At 41.5% G+C, this 27,608-nt stretch overlaps 1 protein-coding gene across 2 annotated transcripts in view; it reads left to right on the top strand.

Moving 5' to 3' along the window:
* MTUS2 (microtubule associated scaffold protein 2) overlaps positions 1–27,608 on the top strand; it is a 352,715-nt gene that overhangs the window by 83,326 nt on the left and 241,781 nt on the right. For both annotated transcript variants that reach the window (XM_072993758.2, XM_020788605.3), the window contains exon 2: positions 24,545–27,002. In XM_072993758.2, coding sequence (XP_072849859.2) covers positions 24,834–27,002 — 2,169 coding nt within the window. In that variant the 5' untranslated portion in view covers positions 24,545–24,833. The remainder of the gene's footprint in view (positions 1–24,544; positions 27,003–27,608) is intronic.

Raw genomic sequence — 27,608 nt, 5'->3', positions numbered from 1 at the left:
CCATCAGAAAGTATTAAACAGGTTTTAATGTGTTTCTGTGGGCTTTTTAATTTCGCTTTACGATGTTTTCGTTCTACAGCGATTTCGCTGGAACGAATTAACATCGTAATGCAAGGAACCACTGTATCTTTGAACTTTACAAGAAATGACTGACAATGCTCATGGTCATAGGATTGCCAAGTCTCACGACATTCCATTCCTGGAGATTTCATATTATCTCCTGATACTTAAAACCATAGAATTGAAAGCGGGTGTACTTTCTTTTTCACATGACTGTATATACCATTCAATAGCACTTAAAGCAGGGGTCCCCAGCCCCTAGTCTGCAGCTTGGTGCCAGTCCACGGGCTTGCTGGAACTGGGCCATGTAGACAGATCTCCCCCCCGTCCCCCACATGGTGTGTGTGTAATGCTCGCACGGGGGCGTGTTGTGCTCACACAGGGGGCATGTTGCACTCACAGAGGGAGCATGTTACACTCACAGGTGGCATGTCACACTATCGTAGGGGTGTGTCGCACTTGAGCAGGGGTGTTTCACGCTCGCAGGGGGTGTTGGACTCACACAGGGGCATGTCATACTCGCACATGGGTGTGTTACATTTGTGTGTGTGCCTGAGCGCCACACACACACACACACACACACACACACACACAGAGCCCGCATCCCCCAACCAGTGCACAGTCCCAAAAAGGTTGGGGATCACTGACTTAAAGCATTTTCTGGGTGATTTACAATTCAGTTGTGCAGGCTACACAGGGGGGGGGGATGTCATGCAAATGCTGACTCTTACGATGACCATACTTTCCCACCCCATCTCAAACTACACAGTACCTAGATACAGCCACATTATTTGAGTGCATGAAATAAACCTCTTCATCACAGTAAAAGTGCAATGATAATAAATTTCAAAGCTACAGTAATGTTCTTCTGTCACTTCATGACATGCCATTTCTATTTATTTATTTATCTATTTCTACATACCCTATCTTTCTCCTCAATAAGACCCAAGTTGCCTTACAACATTAAAGCAAATAGTACTAAATGCTGAAGAAAAGAATTGAAAAAACAATTAAACTGGAATATTAAAAGTAACAGCTACAAAGTATTGCCTGAAATGAACAGCTCACGGCCTTATATATTAGCACTGGCCCTGGTTTCAAACAGTCCCATAAGCAGCAGGCGGATGAGCCTTGCCAAAGTTGGGAATGACATCATTCCCAACTTTGATACCAAAGCGGATGATATCAGCCTTGATATAGCCATGTGAACCCAAATGGCTGGCGGTTTTCTAACTCCGTTGCTGAGTGGTAGAGATATTATCTCTGATTTGTGTTCCATCACAGGGTAATGAAAGCATTTCCAGAACAGTTGCTTGGAGAATTTGTGAAACATTTCTTCAGATCACAGACATTCCACACAATGAGTGTTTCATTCATTTGCATTTGTCTGCTTTGTTCTGGGGGGGGGGGGGAGAGAATTACCATATAATAATGAATTCAATTTGTTAAAAAAAGAGAGAGAGAGAGAGATGCGTGGAATTCTTTTTCCTTTCTTGCTTTTTTCCTAGGCAGCATTTTCTGACAAGAAGATAAAGCTTCTGGTTTGAAGAGATAAAGACTGGTTGATGAGGAATAGTTTTCTTTGACCCTCCTAATTCATAAATGCCTTCCTGGAAGTTGTTACATACTGTAATTGACAAGGCAGTGTCAGAATTACAGGAAGACTAAGCTAAATGGTTGCGCCATTAATCTCTAAATGCTAAACAGAACGGGCATGTTATGTAAAAATTATTTTAGCGGTACAGAGGTTCCTGATGCCTCTGAGGTCAGGTGGAGGACATGCTGGTCCTGAGGCAGTGGTGCATGTAAGCAGAAATGTTTACCACCACAACATAACAAAAGTAGCTTTGTTTGGTGAATGGTTTAGAATCTGTTGTGCCAGCAGTTTGGCCTGATGGCATGGCCAGATGACAACAACTTAGAGGGGAATTAATTAACAAAAAGGGAAGGACAGCTAGCAATGAAACAGAATAAATGAGGGAGTACCTGGCACAAAGCTGGGATAATATTGTGGCCAAGAGCAAGAACTGGACAGTCCCCATTGTCGTATTTCTGGGCAGTGAACACCTGAACTCATTATGAGTGCCTTCCTTTGCATTCTGTAGAATAATATTAGCCCTTACTACAGTTTTGTAGATTACTGAGATCACATCCATGAAATACACTGAAAAGGTAAAGGTAAAGGTTCCCCTTGACAATTTTTGTCCAGTTGTGTCCAACTCTAGGGAGCGGCGCTCATCCCGCTCTTCAAGCCATAGAGCCAGCGTTTTGTCCAAAGACAATCTTTCCGTGGTCACATGGCCAGTGTGATTTAGACACGGAACACTGTTTACCTTCCCACCGAGATGGTACTGTCACATACAGCACTGATGGTACATGTCTGTCATGGGTTTGGAGGGAAAGTTCCATCCTATGAGTGGAAGGCGGGACATCAGGGGGGAGGAGCTGTACTGTATATATATTTGGAGCTTGTGTGGAGAGTTAGGAGTTGGAGTCTGTGTGTCAGACTGAGTACAACTGTGTGTCAGTTAGTACATACCTGATAGGTTCAGGTTTCTATCTGGGTAGCCAGAACTGATAGGTTCAGGGTCTGTGCGTTACCTTAAAGGGTTCTGTGGGAACCAATCTGTTATATGTGTGTGTTTGGGGCTATGCCACGTTACATTATCCTATTTACCTGATTCTTTTATTTACCCTGTTTGTTATTTCAATAAACCTTGTTCTTTTATTTATTAAAATCCATTCCTGGTCTGTGTGACTCATTATAGGGAATGGTTGGTGGCAGCATAATTACAGGGTGGTATACTCCAGTAGGTCTGGGGTTGCCACATTGATTGGTGTCCAGCGTGTGGGATACGACTAGTCCAGTTGTCCAGTGGTCCAGCAAAGCCTTGGCAAGTGTGCCCAGAGCAAGGGGGGTCTAGTCAGGGACAATCCGAGGGCGCGTAGGTAATCTTCTAGGCTTACCTCACGGGGAGGTAGGCTAGTGGAAGAACGTGCACACTCAGATTGGGGGGACTAGATTAGGGAGCTCTGAGGCAACCTGTTTTGGCGGGAAAGGGCTGAGGCAAAGCTGTGTGAAGTAACAGTGATCTAGCTTGTCTGCTGAGAGGCCTAGCAGAGGGGGTGGATTCTGCCTGGCAACAGTTGCAAGTTGGTGCTGAAGGAACAGCAGCAGTCTATAGAAGGCTGTTTCTGAGGCAAAAGGAAAAAAGTCGTCGTTTTATTTTGAGGCTTGACTTTTGAAAGCAGCCTGTTCTGGGGGGATTATGCCCTTGACTCGAAGCCAGATGGCAGAAATGGGGAAAGTGAGAGAACCACAGGGAGACCAAGGTTCTGAGGAGGAATTTGGCTCAGTGCAGGAAGAGAGCACAGGAGAACTGACCTCAGAACTCAGAAAAATGCTCCTAGCCCAACAGCATGAACTGAGGGTGAGGGAAATGGAGGAAAAAGAAAGGGAGAGGCAAAGACAATTTGAAATGGAATTAGAGAGAGAAAGAATGGAGGAAAGGGAAAGGGAGAAACAAAGACAATTTGAGTTAGAAAAAATGGCGTTTGAGCTGAAGAAGCTGGAGATGATGAGTGGAAATAGGAATAACAATAATAATGAGGGGAACCCAGGGAATGGGGAAGGCAGCCTGTCTAAAACTGACCTGAAGAAATTCCCTGTGTACCACAAGGGAGATTGCCCTGAGGTGTTCTTTTCCCTCATGGAAAGAGCGTTTGTGGACTTCTCAGTAAGGGAAACTGAGAAGATGACTATTATGCGATCTTTGATCAGTGGCAGCCTGGCAGAAGTCTATGCAGAGATGCCAGTGGAACTGCTGAAGGACTTCGCTGAGTTTAAAAAACTGGTGTTTGCCCGACATGGGATAAATGCAGAACAGCTGAGGCAAAGATTCAGGTCACTCACAAAAAAACCAGAGCAGACTTTTACCCAAGTGGGGGCCCAACTGGTGAGGTTGCTAGAGAAATGGCTGTCTCAGGAGGGGACAGAGACCTTCCAGCAGCTCAAAGACCTGATAGCGCTGGAACAGTTTTATTCAGTCCTGCATGGGGAACTAAAGTTCCATGTAAGGGAGAGGAAACCTAAATCGGTGGCAGAAGCAGCAGAGATCGCAGATTTTATTTACCAGATAAGGAAGCCCTTAGGTGCTGAGGGGAAAACTGTGGGTAAGCCCAAAGAAACCTACAGCAGGTACTCTCAGGGACCAGGGAAAAACCAGCAAGGGGGAGGGGCCCATGTTGAAGGGAAGCCCTCAGACATGAAACCACCAAGACCTCAGATTCTGGAGGGAAAACAAAAACCAGACGAGAAAGACTCCAAGTACAGCAGAAAATGTTATTTCTGTCAAGGAAAGGGCCATCTAATCTCAGAGTGTGAGAAATTAAAGCAGCTAAAGGGAAATTTGCCTCATGATTTGAGTGGAACCAAGCCAAAAGCTGTGTTCTGTGTCCAGACAGAGCAAAGCTCCTTGCCACTGAGGGAGCCTGTTGCTATGGCTACTCAATCTGGACCAGTTACATCTGCTTATCAGGCTGGGGAAAATGGTCCTCTTGTGGAGGTCAAGCGCTGCTTACTAGTGAGGACAGATTCACAATTGTTTGAGACCGCAGGGGTGGACGTAGAAATACTTGACCATCAGTATAGTGGGCTAAGGGATACTTGTTCCCAGGTGACCCTGTGCCATCCAGACATTATTCCTAGGGAGTATATAATCCCAAATGAGAGCCTGAAGGTGGCAGGGATTGAGGGGCAGGTGATCTCACTGCCAGTAGCTGAGGTACCTGTGAGCTTTCAAGGCTGGAGGGGAGTTTGGCGGCTAGCGATTTCATCGACTCTGCCAGCAGCCGTGCTCGTGGGAAATGACCTGGCTGAACATGTGAAACGGGTGCTAGTGATTACACGCTCACAAGCTACCACGGGGACAGTTCAGGGGGGTACTGAAGAGCCCGAGGTTGAAGCAGATGAGGGTAGTCCCGAAGCCGTGGCAGAAACCTTAGCCACGGACAGCAAATTTGGCCAAGAGCAAAAGGCAGACGCCACTCTCCGAAAGTGTTTTGAAAAGGTGACACACACCCAGCTAACACCTGAAACCCCAGCGAAATTTCGCGAGAAAAAGGGAATTTTATATAGAGAGACCCTGATGAATATCTCAAAAGGGGGAGATGGGATCAGAAGTCAGCTAGTGGTACCTGAAAAGTATCGCCCCATGATCTTACAAAGGGGGCACTCTGACATGTTTGCTGCGCACTTAGGGGTGAACAAAACACAGCAGAGAATCACACAAAATTTTTACTGGCCTGAAATAGGGAAGCAGATCAAGGAGTTCTGTAAACAATGTGATGTGTGTCAGAGGCAGGGGAATAACCGTGACAGGACCAAAGCGAAGTTGTGCCCTTTGCCTGTGATTGACACCCCGTTTAAATGTATAGGAGTGGATATTGTGGGACCTTTGCCCAAGGCCACAAAGAGGGGGAACCGGTTCATTCTCACCATTGTGGACCATGCCACGAGGTACCCCGAAGCCATACCCTTGACTAATATCGAAACTAACACAGTGGCAGATGCCTTGGTGGGGTATATGTCCAGGATGGGATTTGCCTCAGAAATAATCACAGATTTGGGCACATCGTTTACATCGAAGCTCATGAAACGGTTATGGCAAATCTGTGGAATTAAACACAAGGAAACCACTGCCTATCACCCCGAAAGTAATGGGTTAACGGAGAAGTTCAATGGGACTCTGATGCGCATGATTAGGGCTTACTTGGCAGAGAATCCAAACAATTGGGACCAGAAGCTGCAATCCCTTTTGTTTGCTTATCGATCAGTGCCACAAGCCAGTACCGGGTTCAGTCCGTTTGAACTTTTGTTTGGGAGAAAAGTAAGAGGTCCACTTGATTTAATCAAACAAAATTGGGAGCAGATCACCCAGGATGACCCACAAGATGTTGTGACGTATATAGACACTTTAATGAATGACCTGAAGAGAAACCTAGAGCTAGCAGCAGAGAACCTGCAAGCTCAGAAGGTCAGACAGAAAACCTGGTATGACCAGAAAGCCAGGGAGAGGCACTTTAACCCAGGGGAGGAAGTGCTTTGGCTTAGGCCCTGCAAAGAGAACAAACTGCAGCTCAAATGGGCAGGACCATACAGGGTCATTTCCAAGATGTCAGATCTGAACTACCTTATAGAACAGGAGGAACACCAAACACGAAGGGTGGTACATGTGAATGCCCTGAAACCCTACTACAGAGGGGAACAGAGGGTTTTATTTGCCATAAAAGCAGCTGAGAGTGAGGAAGCTGAATTACCTTTCTGGGAGGGTAGAGGGGAAGTGAAATACAACCCAGATGAGGTGAAGATCAGTCCTGCACTCACCCAAGACCAGCAGCAAGAACTAAAAGTGCTGCTCACTAAATATCACAAGGTTTTTTCGAATAAGCCGGGGATAGTGAAGGGAGTGATGCATCAGATCCACACAGGGGATGCACCCCCGCAAGCAGTATCCCCATACCGAGTGACAGGACCCTATAGGGACAAGGTGCGGAGGGAGCTGGACGAGATGCTTAGGGAGAACATAATCGTCCCCTCTTCTAGTCCTTGGTCCTCTCCGATAGTCCTGGTGGACAAGCCTGATGGGAGCATTAGGTTTTGTGTAGATTACCGGAAATTAAACCGCGTAACCACTCCTGATGCCTACCCAATGCCCAGGCTAGACAACCTGATTGAAACCATAGGGGGTTGTCGGTTCATTTCATCGTTGGACCTAGTAAAGGGTTACTGGCAATTAAGGATTGATCCCAGGGATCAGGAAAAGACCGCATTTTGCAGCCCTTTCGGTCTATATGAGTTTAGAGTCCTTAGTTTTGGTCTCAGAAATGCACCAGCCACATTCCAAAGGCTGATGGACCAGACCTTAGCAGGGCTCAATGACTTTACTGTGGCCTACATCGACGATATAGGGATCTTCAGCAATACCTGGGAAGATCACCTGAAACACCTGGAGATAGTGCTGCAGAGGTTAAGTGCAGCAGGGCTAACAGTAAAGGCAAGCAAGTGTCAGCTGGGTAGCCCAGAAATAAAATACTTAGGTCACATAGTAGGGGGAGGAGTGATCAAACCCCTAGAGGCCAAGATAGAAGCCGTTCGTGATTGGCCCAGACCCAACACCAAGAAAAAAGTCAAATCATTTCTTGGGTTGGTGGGCTACTACAGAAAGTTCATCCCGAGGTTTAGCGAGATGGCGACTCTGCTGACCGATCTGATGCGGAAGAAGACTGATGACCGCATCCCGTGGACCAGCGACTGTGAGGAGGCGTTCCAGAGGTTGAAGCAGGCGCTCATCCATTATCCAGTGCTGCGTGCTCCTGACTTCGACCGGGAGTTCATCATCTACACCGATGCGTCTAACAGCGGGGTAGGAGCAGTTCTTTGCCAGGAGGATGAAAATGGTGACCAGCATCCAGTGTCCTACCTGAGTAGGAAACTCCAGAAAGGTGAGAGACATTTGGCAACCGTGGAAAAGGAGTGCCTGGCCATAGTATACGCGATTCAGGAGGCCAAACCTTACATCTGGGGAAGACATTTTGTTCTGTGCACTGACCACTCACCACTGCAGTGGTTAAAGACAATGAAAACCCATAATAGTAAACTTATGAGGTGGGCTTTAAACCTGCAAGATTTTGACTTCGAAGTGAAGGTGGTCAGAGGGTCAATGAACTGTGTTGCTGACACCTTGTCAAGAAGACCCGACGAATGAAGACGGCGAAGAAACCATGGACTATGTATATTTTGGTGACCAAAAGTTAAATGTACCTGTTTATTGAACAGGCTTGGTTTGTATTAATAAAGGTAACTTAATGTATTGGAAATATTAATGTTTAAAGTGAGTAAGTATGTTATTGTGTTATAATGTATAACTGTTGTTGTGTTTTGATCCTGGTTGTTTTTTTGTAGAAAAGCACTTTAGCTTTTCCCCTGCAAAACAACTTATAAAGAGGGGAGGTGTCACATACAGCACTGATGGTACCTGTCTGTCATGGGTTTGGAGGGAAAGTTCCATCCTATGGGGAGTGGAAGGCGGGACATCAGGGGGGAGGAGCTGTACTGTATATATATTTGGAGCTTGTGTGGAGAGTTAGGAGTTGGAGTCTGTGTGTCAGACTGAGTACAACTGTGTGTCAGTTAGTACATACCTGATAGGTTCAGGTTTCTATCTGGGTAGCCAGAACTGATAGGTTCAGGGTCTGTGCGTTACCTTAAAGGGTTCTGTGGGAACCAATCTGTTATATGTGTGTGTTTGGGGCTATGCCACGTTACATTATCCTATTTACCTGATTCTTTTATTTACCCTGTTTGTTATTTCAATAAACCTTGTTCTTTTATTTATTAAAATCCATTCCTGGTCTGTGTGACTCATTATAGGGAATGGTTGGTGGCAGCATAATTACAGGGTGGTATACTCCAGTAGGTCTGGGGTTGCCACAGGTACCTATTTATCTACTCGCATTTGCATGCTTTCGAACCGCTAGGTTAGCGGGAGCTGGGACGAGCAACGGGCGCTCACTCCGTCGCGTGGATTCGATCTTACGACTGCTTGGTCTTCTGACCCTGCAGCACAGGCTTCTGCGGTTTAGCCCACAGCGCCACCACGTGAAACATGCTGCAATTATAAATTTTCCTAGGGGTGGTGAAAATTTCATTTGATCCATTATCCGTAAGATCTTTGCCTGCCCAGCACCATAATTTTTTGACTGTACAGGCCTTAGGTTTCCTTTTTAAGCTTTCTTTACAAAATCCAGTACATCAGTGTCAATATGCAAATAAATAACAACAACAGATTTGGCAGAAATTTCTCAAATGTAGGAAAAAATGAAAGTGATTTGACTGTCAAAGAGGACAAATCTAGGTAAATGGCTTAGAGTACTTAGCACACAAAACTTTGGCTTTGAATCTGTGTATGTTGAACCATGTTTGTGGTACAGATTCAGTGTTGCCTCTTTCTTCCCCACCACAAATGTTTCATCTTTATGAGCTACATGGTAGAAAGGTATACCATTATGTCAGCATACTGGTAATAGTATTTGCTGTTGAATCTGGCTAGTACAGTTGGTTGAGAGTTTCTGAGCAAAAACTTTTCAAAACTTACAATTTTTATAATATATTTGATGGAAATAACTTGAGGATTAAAAATAAATAACTGAAGGAGAAAATGATACTCGCAGATCCACCTATTGTCTTATCTTCAAGAGGAATTATTAACACACACACACACACACACATTTATGCTTCATAGGTTAGCTAAATTTATGACATAATAGCAACCACTACAAGAAGCTTGATGTGGTCAGTGCCAACAAGATATTTGAACACCTTCCTCTGATGAGAATACTGAAAATACTTGTATTTTGATTACACTTTTTAAAAAGTTTGTATTCTGTCACTTTCCTTAGGATTGTATTGCATTTGGATAACATGGAATATAGAGACAATTGCTTGTTGCCCACCGTCTCTACTGCAGATTTCTTAAGCCCTACATCACATTAACTGGGTAGTCTTCTTACTTATATTATTTCTGTAAGCAAAAGCTGGAAATTCTGAAGGTGGAGTTCTGTTTGGATGGGAGTAATTATCCCATCTTTACTTCTCTGAAGGATTCTACTATAATTCAAAACCTTTGGTATCTTCATTTTGTTGGTATGATATCAATTATATGGTTAAGTGAAACACATTCTGTAACTATTGCCTAATTTTCCCTTATTCTCTGAGAACAAAGGGTCAGATCACACAATGGGCAGATTATTATTAAATATGATGCTGTCCTAAATGCAAAGGCATAAAACCCAGTAGCAAATTGGTGTTAGTTAATAAGTCTGCATTTGTATTCCTTATTGTGCATCAGTTCCATGAATTGGTGTGTGACATAGAATATAAGTAGTGATTCATTATCTAGCAGCAACTGGCTGATGCAGTTTACACAATAGGATTCTGGCCATTAAATCAAGTACTTCTTTATTCTTCTTACTGTGACATCCTACAGGAATTCAAATCTTCCAATGCTACATTTCTGACATCAAGCATGCAAACAAATTTGCACTATCTCCCAGTTCCTCAAATATAAAACAAAAGCAGGCTGATTTGTCAAATGCAGATTGAGGCAAAATTATTTTAGAATAAATAGGCTTTACACTGCTGGTAGAGATTAAATCTTATCTAGTGAGACACTCAGTAATCCTCAACACTGCAAAATGGTGGTTTCCTAGAATGATGGATGAAGAAATGTACTGTTCAATACACATTTCACCATTCATTTATAGGCTTAATCTATCAGTAAATTAGATTGTATTCAGTTTGGATCACTATTTTTGCTGTGTGTATTATCTTCACAGAAAAATCACCGACTTCTGTTCTATATGGGTTTTGTCTCCATTTGTCATTAAACCAACAAATGTGTGTGTGTGTGTGTGTGTGTGTGTGTGTGTGAGAGAGAGAGAGAGAGAGAGAGAGAGAGAGAGAGATACAATAAGCCAATTGATAATAATATTTAGTGCATCCAATGAAGTGGAACTCAGTCCACAAAAATTTATGTCACAATAAAAATGTCTTTAAGGTATCAGAACGTAGAGTTTTCTGAGCCGGAAAGAAATCTATATTCAGACCCTCCTGGAAATCAAACATATGGTACTTTAGTTAATCATTCATACTCTGTACTCATACTTACGTAATTTTTCAACTACTATTCTCTTGAGGGCTTCAGCAGTAAGGGAATAAGAAAAGGGAAGAATGCATTAAGAAAACATGGATAGTAAAATACCCAGCAGAATCACTCTATGCTGTTATAGGCAGCCATTCAACACAAAGCAAAATAAGATGTTTTAAGGATGTTTCCAGAATGTAACTTTGCCAGATTTTAAGAGAAAGGAAGCTCAAAAGGTTTTGGCTCATCATTTGACTGAATCGTGGGGAGAAAAGAAGTAAAAAGAGCTCAATACCTAGTGCAGGGTTCATCGACAGGTGGCACACAGTGTCCTCAGTTTTGTAAAACTGAGGGTCCAAAACTTTATTGGTTACATTAACAGCCCCTGGGCCCAGCACTGGCTTGGATCCAATGTATCAGGAGGCCCAATTGCCTCCCAATTCCCACTACCTTCCACTTCAGCACTTTCTGAAGGTTCCAGCAGAAGTGGTGGTCCTCTGGAGATTATATACTATAGGTACATTTTTCTTCATTACTTTCTGCCATCTGAGGCCAGGGATGAGACAACAGGTCCCCAAGTGAGGCCAGACTATGGTCCTGAGTTGTAGACTGGCTGAAACAGTCACCTGTTTATCCTTAGCAGGTGGATCAGAAAAAAAAGTGTTGTTCTGCAGTCTGGCTGCCATGCAGTCTTCCTTGGCATTTGCTTGCTGGCCAATGCAAATTGTACCCACAGTTTGGCATCTGTTACATATGTTGTATTAAAAGAAGTCATAATAATGGATGCAAGTCAGGAATACAGTCAACTTTGCATTTGATTGACTTAAATAAACTCTTAAAACACTGTCTATCACATAACCTCTGTGCAACCAATATGAGCATTCTATAAATCATGATTTTACTTTCTAAAAAGCATACCAGAAGAATGTTTGGCCTGGTTTAGAAATGCATGGCAAAACCATGATTTACAAGTCTTTCCTTATTTCTAAAAGACAGATCATAGCATTCTTTAATTAGGAGAAAACATGGCTGTTATGGTTCTGTTTTTTTTCTCAACTTCATGAAGAACCTAAACAGTGGAAATCACTTGGGATATGGAGCAGACATTTCCATACATGTTTGTAATTGCAGATGAAAGGTGTAGTTACTTTATTGTCCATTTTCAACAGACTGGAACACACAATTCATTATCAAAGGTTTAAATGATATATGAAACCACAGTGTACCAAAAATGCATTTTTAATCAAGATTGATCCAGAGAAGAAATAATTGTACTTCTAGCAGTTAATGACATTCACATAATTCAGTTGTGATTTTAGATGATTTTATATCTCCTGCAATGATAGATGACATTTTAATTGACTCTGAGTTTTACTGTTGGCTTGAAATACAGTGCGAGTTGCCTGCAGCTCATAGAAAAGTATGGTTAAAATGTTTAAATAAATTATAGAGGTAAAGTGATTCACAATCCCACTTACTTCAGTTGGAGAAAGGTTTGTCTGAACAATGTGCATCTGTCACCATAGACTTTGCCACTGGAATTCTCATCACATGGGGCTCATGTGATTATATTGGGGCTCATGTGATTGAATTTACAGACCTAAACTTCCCAGAGAGTATTAGGCACCTTAAGGCAGTATATAAGCTAAATATACAAACAAACAAAGCTGGAAGTGACCCCTGAGGCATTGAGCCCCAAAACTTCTAAAGCAGGAAATCTACTTTAAGTATCCTTAATAGGTGGCCATCCAACTTCTGCTTAAAAATCCCCAGTGAAGATGTCACCCTCCCTCCCCTAGGCAGTGAATTCCATGGTTGAATGGCTCTCACTGTTAGGAAGTTCTTTAGTTGAAAAATCTCTTTTATTGTAACTTGAAACCATTATTATTATTATTATTATTATTATTATTATTATTATTATTATTATTATTATTATTATTATTATTATTATTATTATTATTATTATTATTATTATTATTATTATTATGGTTATGGCAAAACACCTTTAATGATATTGTAAACATCTACCAGAACAGGGTCACAAAGAGATCCTTTTTAACCTCCAACCTCCCCTGTACCAAAAACTCATCTTCCTCAAGCTGACACTCCTCAGCCTTAGAGTTATATGTGTACTATTATACCCATTCCTCTCCTGGACCAGCTATTTCTCAACTGCTGTGCCACCAAATAGGACTGGCTCCTCTGTGCTGTGTGTGGCAAGCATGACCATGGGACCTGAGGATGTAGAGTGCTCTCTTGTGTACATGGGTGGGTGCCCCCTTAAGGAGAATGGGCAGCTGGCAAAGGGGGGTGAAGTTGAACAGCTAGCAGTACCCCAGTCTCTGGGTAAGCCTGTCAGTTACAGCTAGCTTGGGCACGCTCAGTCTAAACCATCAACCTTTGACTTCACAGTTCCAAACAGTATACAAAACAAAAGACCAACAATTCAACAGGTAGTGGGACTTTGGGCCCTGAGGGGAGTTCGTCCGAGACACCCGATTTTGAGACTCTGGATCACGATGTGGCTTGCCATCAGACCCTAAACCTCCAGACTTTAAACCATTATTTCTATTTCTGTACTCTTGAGCTGCAAAAAAAGAAACCTGCTCCATCTTCCACATGACAACCCTTCCCAGCCTTTTTATCTCCAGGATAAATATATTAAGTTCCTTCAATATTTCCCCACAGGTCTTAGTTTCCAAACCTTTTATCATTCTGGTTGCTTCCTCTGGACATGTTCCAACTTCTCAATATCCTTCTTAACCTATTTTGCCCAGAACTGGACACAATACTCTTATGTGAGGTATGAGCAAAGCAGAAGAGAATGTTACTATTACTTCCCTTAATCTGGATATTATATTTGTTGATACACATTAGTATAGCATTTGCTTTCCTTCCTTCCTCCCACCCACCCACTCACCAACCAACCAACCACTGTTAGAAAAAAAAACTGTTGTCTTATGTTTAGTGTATGATCTACTAAGATCCCTAGATCCTTTTCACATGTACTATTCCCAAGCCAGCTTTCATCCATCTTGTATTTGTGCATGTTATTTTTCCTGCCTAAGTGCAACACTATATTTTTCCCTGTTGAAGCTCATCTTTTCTGTATTAGCTCTGTTTTATAACCTGTTATGGTCATTTTGAATCCTGAATCTGTCTTCTGATGTATTAGCTACCCCTCCAAACATTGAACAACACTAGCCCTACTATAAAATCTTGTGGTGTCCTAGTTGTTGCTCCCATCCAGTATGATAATGAATGACCCATTGGTGAGTACTCTTTGGGTGCAGAATATTAACTTGCTACAAATCCACTTAACTATAGCATCATCTAGCTCACATTTTAGCAACTTGATCATAAGAATATCATGAGGAACCTTGTCAAAAAACTTGCTGAAATGAGGATACACTACATCCACAGCATTCCCCTCAAAAAACAAGATTAATCTGGCATGACTTGTTTTTGAGAAACCCATGCTGAGTCTTAGAAATCACATTGTTCTTTCCTATGTCCTCACAATCTGCTTAACTATCCTGGTGTTGATGTCAAGCTAAACAGTGGCTAGTTGTTTGTTGTAGGTTTTTCAGGCTGTTTGGATGTGTTCTGGAGGTTTTCTTCCTAATATTTCACCAGTCTCTGTGGCCGGCATTTTCAGAGGCAGGAGTTAGAACTCTGTCTGTGTTCTGGTGTAGTGTGTGGGATAGTTGAGTATTTGTAGCTGTGGGATCAGCTTTTTGTCCTTTTCAGGAAATTGGGTGACTATGGTCATCAGGGTGTTTTTTGTTATGGGTGTATTGTTGTGATAAGGGAGGAGATGATCTGTCACTAGGCCTGATGGGTGTTGATAGCTAGTCTTTTGTGTGCACAGATCATCGGTCCTTGTGGCTGGGTAGAGTTTGTTGGCTAGTTGCTTGGATCTTCTTTTCCCTCCTTTTTGAAGATGGGGCAGGACTGTATTAACCCATGGCCAGGCTGCTAGGCTTTCAGGTATTTCAGGGCTCTTCCGTTATTTCAAGCGTTCACATCTACATCTGACAACCTGAGCTTGATACAGTAGCTATGTATGGATAGATATGTATGTACACCTATTGCTACAATGTAGAGTGCCAAGTGCCTTTAACCATTGGAGCCCTGGGATGATGGTCCACTGGTCCACGATGGGCCACTAGTCCACTAGGAGTGACGTTTGCTCGTCTCCAGTCTTGAAGGACCTCATCTGTTCTCCAAGAATTCTCAGAGCTAATAAATGTAGGTTTTGAGAATATATCTGAAAGCTCTTTTAGTACCCTTGAATGGAGTTCATTTGGCTCTGAAGACTTAAATTCATTTAATATGCCTAGGCATTCCTTTACCATCTTTTTCGCCCTCTCTCTTCTTCCTTTATTATACTCGCTCCAGTTTGGGTACTGTTCTCCTTTGTGTGAGTCAAGAAACAAGAATCCAACAGTTCTGCCTTCTCTCTGTCACCCCTTAGTAATTCTCCATCCTCCCCATGTTTTTCTTTCTTCTTCTTTTGCTTCGAGCATAACTGAAATATCCCCTTTTGTCATGTTTCAACTCTCATGCTGAGCTTTCACCTTTTCACCTTCTCCCTACAAATATTGGCTACCACTTTCTATTCTTCCTAGGTGGTTTCCCTCTCCTTCTATGTCCTGCACATGTTCCCTTTCAATTGTAGCTCATCTGACGACTCCTTATGCAGCCACCTTGGTTCCTTTAGATAACTCTCACATTTCATCCTCGTAGGAATTTTCTGTGATTCTGTCATTTCAGTCTCTCATTCTTAAGAAAGTACTATCCAACATGGAACACCTTCTTTTTAAAGTAATTCTGGCCAATGGGGCTCGCAGAGTATTTTGAGCTTACTTAAATCAACATCCCTGAGGTCTACATAAAGCCCTATGTTATATTATTCTTAGCTTTAGTTTTTTTTCCAGTAGAAAAAAATTCCAAGAGAATATATGTTCACTTTCACCCAAAATTCCCTGTTTCTGCCTCATTGGCCAATTCTTCTGTTAGGCCATGACTCCTGTGATAACTATGTTGAGAGTTTGAATTCAAATTATTTTTCAGTGATCATATGCAGCAAAGGCCAATGTGAATCAGCACAGCCTTTTTCATTTCTGATTCAGAGTCCCTCCCCTGATACCAGGAGCTTTTTAAAAAAGGTGGAACAACTCAAACGATGTTGCACCCTTTGGGTGTGGGCTATCAGCTTGATACAAATATGTGATTGTTTGTTTCATTCTACAAAAGTATGGAGTGGGCTGACACATTTAGCTGGGGCATGATGTTTTGGAAGAGCAGGAACACCTACCCTTGTGGTCTTTCTCCCAGGTCCCCTCAAACTAAAAACAAACTATGGAGTTTACGTATTTGCACATGATTTTCTATAAAGGAACATTTTAATGCAGTTTTTTTTGTATTGTAAAATCTGGAGAAGTGCAAAATCTCAATAATAATTGTAGTCTGGTTTGTGTGTTAGTTTCAAAACTGAAAGTCAATTTGTTTCTGTTAAATGAAAGCAAAATGCATTTTCCTTCCATCACGGGGAAGGAAAATGCATGTACCCACTGAATCTCTCTCCAGTCCTGTCCCTTTGCTCTTGGCTTTTTGATGCACTGACTCTGAAGCCACTCACTGTGCCACTGCAAGCCAGGGAGCAGGGCACTAGTGTCATGCTTCACAGGCTTTTAGGTTGTCAGGTCAGCAACATCCCATGTCAGGCTAGAATGTGAGAACCAAGGGTAGGCCATTATGAGGTTACGGAAGCAGGGAAGGAAAGACTTTGCGACACATTTTGGGCTTGGTGACAAGAAGGTTTGAGAATCATGAGCCCGTGCTCTGCTTCCTGGCTTGCAGTGATACAGAAGCCTCAGTGTCAGTGCTTCAGAAAGCCAAGAGCAATAGAACAGGACTGGGAAGAGACTCAGTGGGCACATGCATTTGGGACTAAAATGTCTCTGGGGAGAGAGAGAGAGAACCCTCTGTTGCGAGCACACTGAAGCCTCTATTATCTCAGGCCTTCAGGAGGTGCTCACTCTTCTTCTTTAGTTGCTGCCACCAATACCAATTCAGTACTTATTTACTTAGACATGTGTTGCTTTGAAACTTAAACTTCAGTAATATATAATTCAGTAATATATAATAGGTTAATTACAAGTTGCTAATCAATTTATCTCACTCACCGAACTCACAGAACCCTACTCTCACTGACTTTCTGGCTCACTCACTCACAGATCTCTCCAAACTGACTCTCATACTCAATACACTCCCCTTTATATCCCAGCACCTCTCCCTTTAGCACCACCTTCTGTTCACTCATTGGCTCCTTTTCCACTGCTCAGCTGTGATGGACAGGTGAGGGCAGGGCTGAATGCTACACCCTCCCTTCATTATGATTTCCTAGCTGGAAATTGATGGAGACAGGTACCCAAATTTTAAAGCCACCTCACACATAAAAATCAGACTACAGTATCTCTCTTTTCCTTCATGTCTGCTTGCCCTGAGATTAGTCTCCCTGCCTGGAGACCTGCAGAAGAAGAGGAGCCTTCAGTCAGCACCTTGAGCCTTGACAACCCTAATTAGCTCTGTTAGTGTGAGGGAGTGCAGGCGCACCCCCCCAGTCAGCCATCTAGCCCCAGCACACAGGTATGAGGCAGCTGGGAGGAGGCTAAGTTTTCTCAGGATCAGGTCAACACACAGCTGAGGCGAGAGAGTTCCCAGATTAGAGGCAGAGTCAAGGAGAATAAAAGGGTTTAGAGACTATAATGGAGTCCTATGAGACTGGGAAGGGGGTGGGAAAGGCATGGGAGGGGATGCTGTACCATTAATGAAAGCTGTTCTGAGCCAAGAAGCTGAGCTGGGACCCATGGAGTTCTTGCCAGGGGGCCCTGGTCCTGCTGGCACTGCTGGAGCAGGTGCTGTGACAGTGAGGTAAAATAGTTTCTAATGGACACAATGCCTGTTGACTTTTTGTCTTGCTGTTTTGAAATCTGAAATTAGATGGTAGAGTCCAGATGATAAGCAGCATGTAAGCAATGGATAGATGTTATGGTACTTTTGTTAAACCTCAATACTTTTCCCATGGGTTAAGATAAAAGACTTTTGATTTGCTTGTCCTGGGAATAGAACGCTGTGAAGTAAGGTAGGAAGGGAAGTACTGTAGATGAAAGCTCACACTTTATTAGATCTACATAAACTACAGGGGAAGCAATTAAAAACCTCAATGGATTTTACAAGATTTCCGGAACACATAATGGGCTGTCTGCTGCTTGCAACATCCTGTCTAGGTGTCTGTCACAGAACTGTGTTCCTATATGTATTTGTTTATAACATATATATCCCACCGCATTGTAGCCTTCTGGCAGGTTGTCACAGTATTGCATTGAAAGGGCCCTTCCTTTAAAGAAAGAGAATGCAGATATGCAAATCCAGATGAATCAGTGGTATTTGTGTGATTTTGAGGTGAATAACTAAGGGTGGTGTGAAGAGCCACTGGTTACCTACAGGGCCGAGAGTAACACACCAAGAGCTATTTCATGTTCCATTGAGCATTTGTGGACTTAAAAGTTTTTCACCAAAGATGACCAGCAATTTGACATGAGAAAATGGAAATGCTAAAAAGTTGACTGCTGGTGTCAGAGGGGAAGGAAAGCAGTAGTTAAACGCACCCACCTGCTGGAAAGCCCAAGACCTGCTCTGCATACTCCAAACACTGAGACATGGGCTCAAACTGAGGTCACTACAGTACATGTGAACTACTCTGCCAGCCTTTTCTCTAAGTATAGGACAATTGTAGTAAAGATTTCTAAATTTGCTCGTGTATATATGAATTAGCTGGCTGGATACCACAGTGGTTTAGGAATCTGGCTGCGGGCCCAGAAGTTGTGAGTTTAATTCCCGACTGCGCATCCTGTGAGTAGAGCCAGCCTGTGTGGCTTTGGGCAAGCCTCATAGGACCAAGACACTCCCAGAAGAAGGGAATGGGAAACCCCTTCTGAGTATTCTCTACCTAGGAAACCCTAAGAACGGTTGACTGTATGGCACCTGATGGCGATTTATTAATTAGTGCATGCAAATGTTATGCAAATCTGCACCCGTACTTGATTTCTTTTGTGACAGGATGTGGCTAGCCTATCTGATATAACTGGGCTTTTATATTTAATGCTTCAATTGTTATTTAGTGTAATTAAAAGTGTTGTGCATGAGAGCAGCTACTGGAAAGAATTAAAGAGAACTGTATCTCTTTCTCTCTTAAAGTCAGATACACTAGAGGTAGATTTCCAGCAAATGAAGGAAGAATAATGGCCATAATAACTTTAATGAGTTTTCATTCTGCCTGTTGTTGAATATAATGAATTTTTAAAATATAAAATTTTGGATGTGTTACACTGCACATTATGAGAAGAAGGGAAGTGGCTTGATCATGTTTCCCTCAAATAACAGTCTAATTAACTTTAGCTACCAATCTAAGTATGACATGGATGTTTGAGCCTTATTTATAATGTCATTTATATCACACTATGCCATGTTATCCATCAGCAATGTGATAGAAGTGACTGGCAAATGCTTAAGCATTTGAGTGGCAGAGATGAGAATTGCGTTAGTATATTTTTGGTCTAAATCTTCTGATGTACATCAGTAGATTTCATTTGTTTTAGTTCCAGTAATCAGAGTCTTAATTCAAAATGTCCAGGGTGTTTTGAAGAAGAGTAAGCTGGAACATCTCCCAATCATATACTTTATGGGGTGTTTATTTGTGTAAAATGCTTAAAAACTGCAGGGTCTCAAGACAAAACAAAATGACTTAAAAACACTATGTAGAAAAAAAACAAGTGTGATGCAAGAAAGAATAAGATTTGAAAACCAAGTTGAAATTTAGAAGAGTGAAGAGCATACACTTAACTGCTAAAATAGAGCTGTAATATCTTAAAAGCCCTTAGAGAAATAAATAGATAATTGCCTCCATGACCAAAACAAAATGAACAGGCCATCAGGAAAACTACAGCTGGAGGACCACCAATGAAAAATCCTTCTCAGTGATGACTTACCATATTTTTCCATGTATAAGACTATACTTTTGTCTAGACTAAAAATTGAAGGTTGTCTTATACACGGAGGTAAACTGAGGAAAGAACAAAAACAAGTGGAGGGGAAAGCAGGGATCAAAGTGATCCTGCAGCACTTCGATCCCTTTCCCCCTACATTTGCTAAACCCCACTTAGATTTCTTAATTTTGGATTAGAAAATTGGGGGGGGGCATCTTATACATGGGGGCGTCTTATACATAGAAAAATATGGTAGTTACTAGCTGTAACAGACTTCATGGGAGAGAGGAACTGAAGAGTGGCTTCTGGATATGATCTCTAACTCTGAGGACTAACCTAGATCAATGGTTCCTAACCTTTTCTTTGTATGTGTGGAATTGGTAAAAGCACTCCTTAAATATATCACTTAACTTGAAAGCCCTATTAGGGTTGGTATAAGTTGGTTCCACTGGACAACACAACACACACGAACACACATCTTGAACTTTCAAGACCATTTTCAAAAATATCTCTGTGTAAAATATATCCAAAATAGAGGTTCACCCCAGTAACACCAGGGCATCCCTTTCCACAAAGAGACATAATCAGAATATTAGCCTAGATAGTCCATGCTACAGAGGGTAGCTGTGCCCATGGTGATAAAATATACTTTGACATGTAATAAATGATTTGGTTAGCTCTTCAAGTTCACCCTGATATGTGTTACCATTTAGAAGACATTGTGAAGTTAAGGGGCAGAGGTTTTGTATACTATCTTGGAATCTTATTAGAGATCATTTTTTATTTCACATATACTTGTCTAGAAATACAACAGCAGAAATATATGAGATAATGGAGAGAAAATTAGGTTATACTTGTAATCCACTGGTGTTGTGGTTTGGGTCGCATCATCTGAACCTGTCATCTAATTATTTTGCTTTAACCTCTCCCTAAATGTGGTTGGATTGATGTTGGACACTCACAGTACAAGTGAAAAGATATTGAAAGCAATGAAACAAAATAGCTTGGCTGGGTAGAACACATTTTTCTGCATCAGTTCTTATTATGTAACTGCATGGATTCTCACTCCTGTTCCTGCTCTGATAACTACCTCTGTTCCTTTTAATTAGGGAAGATCTTGAAAATTTTGATATTTTGAACTGTAACTCCCACAACCCCAAGCCACCATGAGAAATATATGTTTTCCATGGTACACTACTTGCCTGGGATTTAATTCTGCTGAACTCAGTGGGGTGTTGCATTTATTTTTATATGTTGGTTCATTTTTATGACAATTGTATGCTTGTCAAGGAGGTACAAATTAGAATGCGGTGCACCCTCATGCCTAAATGTTGAGCATGTAAATCTTGTGTCAGTTTTGATGCTCTCTTTAATAAGATTCTGATATCAGAATGTCTTTATATAAATCTATAATAAGATTGGCCACACCTGGAATGTAGTTGACATTTCTCTAAAAGCATAATGCAAATGTGGGAAATATGAAGAAAAAGCAATCCAGATGATCAAAGGGATGGAAATATTGTCTTACTGACCTGTCTTTCTAAATTAATCTGAGGTGTTAAAGGTATAATAATCATGTATTAGATGAAGAAAATGGGGAAAAATCTGTCATCTTTCTCTTGCCGTCCTAGAATTTGAGATCCTCCAGTGTAGATGAATGCCAGGAGATTCAACATAAATAAAATGAAATATTTCTTTAAACACTACATCAGTAAATACAGGATGTAGTGATGTTTACAACTTTAAAAGCAGATGAGACAATTTCATGGAGCATATGATTAATGATCCCTAGTCAAGGTGGCTTATATAATGATGCTTGACATTATTAGAAGGATCACTAGGTCAAAACCTTCCATTCCCTGATTTTTCTGAGTCAAAACCAGAAACAAAGGCTGGGCCCCTGTACAACAGTAGCAAAATTATATGTATGCATGTATATGTGCATGAGAGACCAAGGCTATATTACTTTCTCACAATACCTTCTAAACATCTGTAACACACATATACGTATCCCTTTGTGCTGAGCTGATAAACCCGGTCATAATTCGGAAGTGGGGAAGGCCAGTACATACAATGGCTGAACTCCTGTTTTGCGACTCCATATGTGCAATGCAACACTGCAGCCAGGGAAAATCACAGGAGGGCAAATGCGCTCTTCACAAAGCACTTCCGGATATGTGTCATGTAGCAGTCACAATGGGAACCAAATGATTGGTTCAGATTTCACAATGCTACCTTCCTGCCTGGGCATAACCCCCCCCCCCCATACTTCCATAGGAGTAAGTTTATGCTATGTCAAAATGAACATAGTTACACTTCCCAAAGTAAAATGTTGACTTCTTCCACCACTTTGCATCCCTGAAGTTTGTTTCTCTGTCTGAAGATTCAGAGAAGTATGGCAATTCTCTGGAGCTTCAGCTGGCACCTGAGGCCTGGCAACCTTTGTCAGCGCACTTCTGCATATCAGTTGCAGAGGTTCTTGCCTGTGGGTCCCCCAGACGAACCTAGTTGACCACTGTGGGAGAAGAGTACAGCACTTTATAGTCCTTGATCTGATTCTGCATTTTAGGTCCCTGTGTCAAGATGTGAAACTTTGTGTGTATAGAGTTAAAATAATTAAGGGGAGTGTGGACAAAGTAGCCCTGAAAATGAAAGTGCTTTTAAAAATGAGGCTTGAACTACAGTTTACTAATGTCATTGCAAAACAAGTTCTCCAGCCATATAAAGTCACTGCACCATGACTTTCCTGACAGTTGAACATGTTTTATACATGCTAACAAAGTGTAACCAAAGTGTAACCAAAGGAAAAAATTGAAAGCATAGCGAAATAAGTAGAATGTTTTTATATTGTAATGTGTTAATATTTTATTTATTAATCATAAATATTTTTATCCTGCTGTTCTCCTGATAAATGAGGGCCATGTGTGTAAGTGGGGATGTAGATATTTGCAAGTTAATGCTCAGGTGTGGGAGAAAATGTCCCTAAAATTCTTTCCTCTACTCTGATCGTTTTCTGAATTCTTATTTTTATTTATTTATTTATTTATTTATTTATTTATTTATTTATTTATTTATTTATTTATTTATTTATTTATTTATTAAATTTATACCCTGCCCCTCTATAGTATTTCTTACATATATGCGATTAGTGCTAAATCATTCTATCACCTTATTTGTTGGATCACTGTTATTATCTTTCCCCATATTTATCCTCCATAAAAGGATTGACAGAGGCAGGACCAGAGGAAGGAGAGAAGGAAAGAAGAGGGCCTGAACTCCTGAATCAGTCCTCAGTCCCTGTGTGAGCACTGGCTGTAATTTCAAATGTAATACAAACTGTGAATCAAATTTCAGGAAAGCTGAATTGCTTCGAATTCTAGTGTAGTCACACCCTTGCTTGAGCAAATATTCCTACTTTCAGTCTTCCCTCCTCTCCAGCCTTCATTTCTAAAAGACGTTTTCAATATTACCTTTATACTTTTCATTTGACAGTGCTGTTTGTTTTTTTAAAGTTCTCTGGTTATTTGAGGAGAATGACATTCTTTTGTTTGTGCAAGCACGCTATTCAGAGAAACACAAACTAAATTTTGGTTATTGCTGTTCATGTCACATAGGATGGAGAAGAAATTTCACACAGATACTTTAAAGGACAGGGGTAAAAACATGGAAACCTTTGTTAGTGAACAACCAATTCTTTCCTCATCACCTTTTTCAGTTTATGCTGTCAAATATATGAAGAACTTTAAAAAAAAGTTAAAGCTTCTATTATGAAAAAAAGCTGGCACAAAAACAAAATTATAGGCTACTACAGGGATCTTTTATTATCTCTGTCAGTTTCATTTTGAATGAAGGAATTCTTGTTTCTTTGGAAGAATGAAGCCTATTTATTTGCTTCTGTTGTATTAAGTTGGTCAACCAAATGCTGAGTTCTGCTGAATCACGCAGGCTTCCACTTGCTCAGGGATCACATCCATTGGTCAAATGCAAATTGGTTATCTGTGTTGATGCACTATTGTGTTTTGTAAAAGTATCCCATATTTTCTAGAAAGAGAAGACAGGAATATTGACATTCAGTAATTATTTGTCAAATTGATGGGTTGGTTTGGCAGTCAACCTTCTAGCAGAACAGTATTTTAGCTTTCATTCTATTGATAAAACATACTTCCCTAGCAAAGTAATCTGGGCTTGTATTTGTGTAATGAAGACACTCTTTTAAACATTTTGCCTAGTCCAACTTCCTGTTTCTCCTTGTGGCCATCCGCATACCTATGAAGAGCCTACAAACGGGGCACAAGGGCAGTAGTCCACTTGAATATCTGCTGGATTTATTGTCATCTTCTGATCCTGTATTATACAGGTGGAAAGGTTGTTGCAAAATTGACAAAGTTTTTTCCAGTGCCTTCTAACTGAAGTGTTATTTGAGCTGGGATCTTGTTGGTTTAAAGTACATAATATAGGTTGTCACAATTATGAATGGATTTACTGCATGCAGTTCATTGCCATCTAAGTGAGCTTTCTTATTGCAAGACTTAAAAAGTAAATCATTCCAGGGGTAGTGCATCATACTGAAACTTGTTTGGACATAAGGGATATCTGATAGAATGTGATAGTTGAAAAACAGTGATGGAAAATATCTCATGTGCCTTGTAGCATGCTGGATATTTGTAACTCTGTATGTAGAATTCTAGCGATAGAAATGAACATAATCCTGTTTTTCTTCTCTTGTAGGTTCAATGGACCATCTGTCTTTCAGAAGGACCCTAATGGATATCATCTGCATTTATTAAACCCTGTCTCCTTTTCTTCTGAGGGGTTTCTTGGCTTCATGCTCTATCCTAATAATGACTGAATTGTCAGAAGGATTTAACTGACAAGGAACTTGTATGGTCTTCAAATGAATTTTTCTGTTGATCTTTTTGACTCTCCCAAAGAGAAGCATGCTTAGTGGCTTAGCATAGGTAGAGAAGACAGGACTTTCAGCCAAGCTGTGGGAAAAGTGGCCTCTTGAAATCTGAAAATGAGTACACCACTGGTTCCCAACAAGTCATGTTATCATTTATTACAGGGTAACAGAAATGAGATGAAAAATAACAATGAACACATGGTGATGGTAGGGGACCCCAATGCCAACCAAATCACACCTGAGGTGAGAACCTCCACAGGGGACAGAAGGACAAATGACATGTCTAAGGAGACAAGATGTTTTAATATAGGGGATCCAGAAAATACCACACAGCTGGATTCAGAGAGAAACAGACTTCAGAATACCACTGGTCTATCAGAGTTTCGGTTGCCTTCTACCACCACCAGGGAATTGCATAAGGATTATAAGAGTGATGGAGTCAAGGACATTTCGAAGTTGGTTCCTATTAGCAGAGGACACAGTTTGTCCAATTTGAGGATTAGTACAAATGATACCTTTTCAGTTGTTCTTTCCAAAAGTGATGCTGATCTCATTCAGCATGCGTCGAGGGATAAAACGCCGAGAAGAATAGAGACAGAAGGCATCAAACGCCTGTCTTTGGGGAGATCAAGGAAACTTACAGCTAAAACAGAAGCTTTTGGGAAAGAATTTGTTGGCCATGTATCAGGGAAACGCTTGCTCTCTGCTTCCCTGGATTCCATTGACATCTCACATCATTTGGCTGGGGAGCCCGACAAATGTCGGGAAGCATCGGCAGACCATTTTTTAGGCATGGTGTTCCATCCAACTGATAGCGCCTCAGAGGGAAATGTTGTGCGTTACTCTAAACTTTCATCTACCTCAGGAATGAACAAAACAAACGTCATAGCAACACAAGTGGGTATGGAGGGTGCACCAAACTTTAACAAACAGAGCACTCCACATCCTGCTCACGCTGATCCACGTGTAAACGCTAAATCCAATGAGATTTTGAGATCAGAAGCACAATTAGATCATCAGGGTGATAAGAGAGGGAGAATGGAGTTGAGAAGTCCACAGTCAAAGACCACAGGTCAGCAAAAAATTGACCAAATGATGCCGGTTGAATTTCTCAGATGTCAGAAAGAGGAAAGTAATGGAGTGGGGCAGAATAAAAAGGATTGTGGGTCTGAAGTACATAGAGTAAAAACAGTTCTTTTGCAAGAGTCTTGCAAAGGTGATGATCCATGCTTAAACGAGGGGCTTGACTGTTCCAGTAGCAGGTTGGTAAGTGGTACTAATAACTTGCTAGGTTTAAGAAGAGGAAGTAATCATAGTGACAGCAGGGCAACAAACCAAGTCATTGATGAGGGCATAGTAGAAAAGGAGATAGATTCTGGATTGCCTTTTGCTGATGACAAACACAGAGACAGCCTGACACATTTGAATAGTAATGAAAATAAGCAAATGGCCCTCAAAGGCCATGGTGAAACTGCTGCAGAAATCAAAACTAATTTGGAGCATTCAAAAGGGCTTAGTACAGAAGATGCATTAAATGATCATTTTGACATCCAGGACATTGATTTAGAGACCACAGGATTTTCAGCAGAGAGCAAAAAGGCTGTAATGGTAAAGAAACATCTTTCAAACGACACGGCAGACAGCTATAAGATACCAGGAAGGACTGATACTTTTTTATGTACCCCCACTCCTTTGCGTCCCGTGGTGACCATGAATGCTGCACCATCAAGCAACAGTTTGAAGGATCTCTGTGCACTTCATGTTGATAAGCCGCCGTCATCTGCAGTCCTACCTCCTCTTGATGGTACACAATTGCTCAGCCTATCCCCTAAAGTGCCTAACAAGACTGCCTGTAACAGTGGCATCCCCAAACCTATCCTTATACATTCCAAGGGCTCCCATCCTGCCAAGGAAGATGAAGAAGGCAACTGGACTGAGAAGCCTGAAGACAAGATGGAGGCAAAACCAGACATCCCAAAGCCCAAGCATGTGAGACCTAAAATCATCACTTACATTAGGAGAAACCCCCAGGCGATAAACCAGATGGACCATACATTTGCCCCACCTGGATTGCCCTATGTGGCCCCTGCTTGTGCAATGCCAGTGGCAACAATGGAGCAGAAGACTTCAAATGATGGCGAAATTAAACCAGGCAGCGTCCTGTACGACAAGTTTAAACCCGACTTGCAGAAGTCTCGGATTTACAGTTCTGGCCTGGTGGTATCTGGCATTAAATCCTCAGGTCATCATTTTGGCCAAATGGGTGACAAATTTCTCCAGGAGGTAAGTCTATTGCATGTATGCATGTATGTGTGAGAACACAAAAAAGAAAATATTTATTTACGCAGCGTGTTGTTAGTCTGTGGAACTCCTTGCCAGATGGTGCAGAAGAAACACAAAAGTGTTTGTCAGGCACCTTGGTTTAAAGCAAGTTTCGAAATGGGGATTGCAGACTCAATGGTGTAGCTTTCAGATTTCACCCGTGGTAGTGTGGATAGACATGACTTTCCCAATCTTGTTAGGTTGCCAGTCACTCAGCATCCTTCAACCTATACAGTATTAACACACATGGCTTCTTTTTGGCTGGAAACAGAGGCATACTGAAACATGGTGAACTCCACCTCAGAGAGGTTGGGATAAAATGTAGTTTGCAGACTGCATTGGCTGACTGCAGCCAAATGTTTGTTTGAAGGAAACTGTTGTCCACAATTCACAGTGTTGTTTAGATAGTATTAAATGTCCTGGCTTGGCTCTGGTTGGCTTATTCAACATTTCTTTCACAGTTCAACAATAATAGCTGTCTCGTAAAGGTATCACCCACCCTTTCTGTCAGATTGTATAAAAGGACCATATGGCTTTTCTTTTTCTTTTCTGTTGGGCTATGGAAGA

This window comes from Pogona vitticeps, chromosome 3 (genome assembly GCF_051106095.1).
Source record: "Pogona vitticeps strain Pit_001003342236 chromosome 3, PviZW2.1, whole genome shotgun sequence".
NCBI lineage: Eukaryota > Metazoa > Chordata > Lepidosauria > Squamata > Agamidae > Pogona > Pogona vitticeps.
This window is presented reverse-complemented; position numbering and strand designations above follow the sequence as displayed.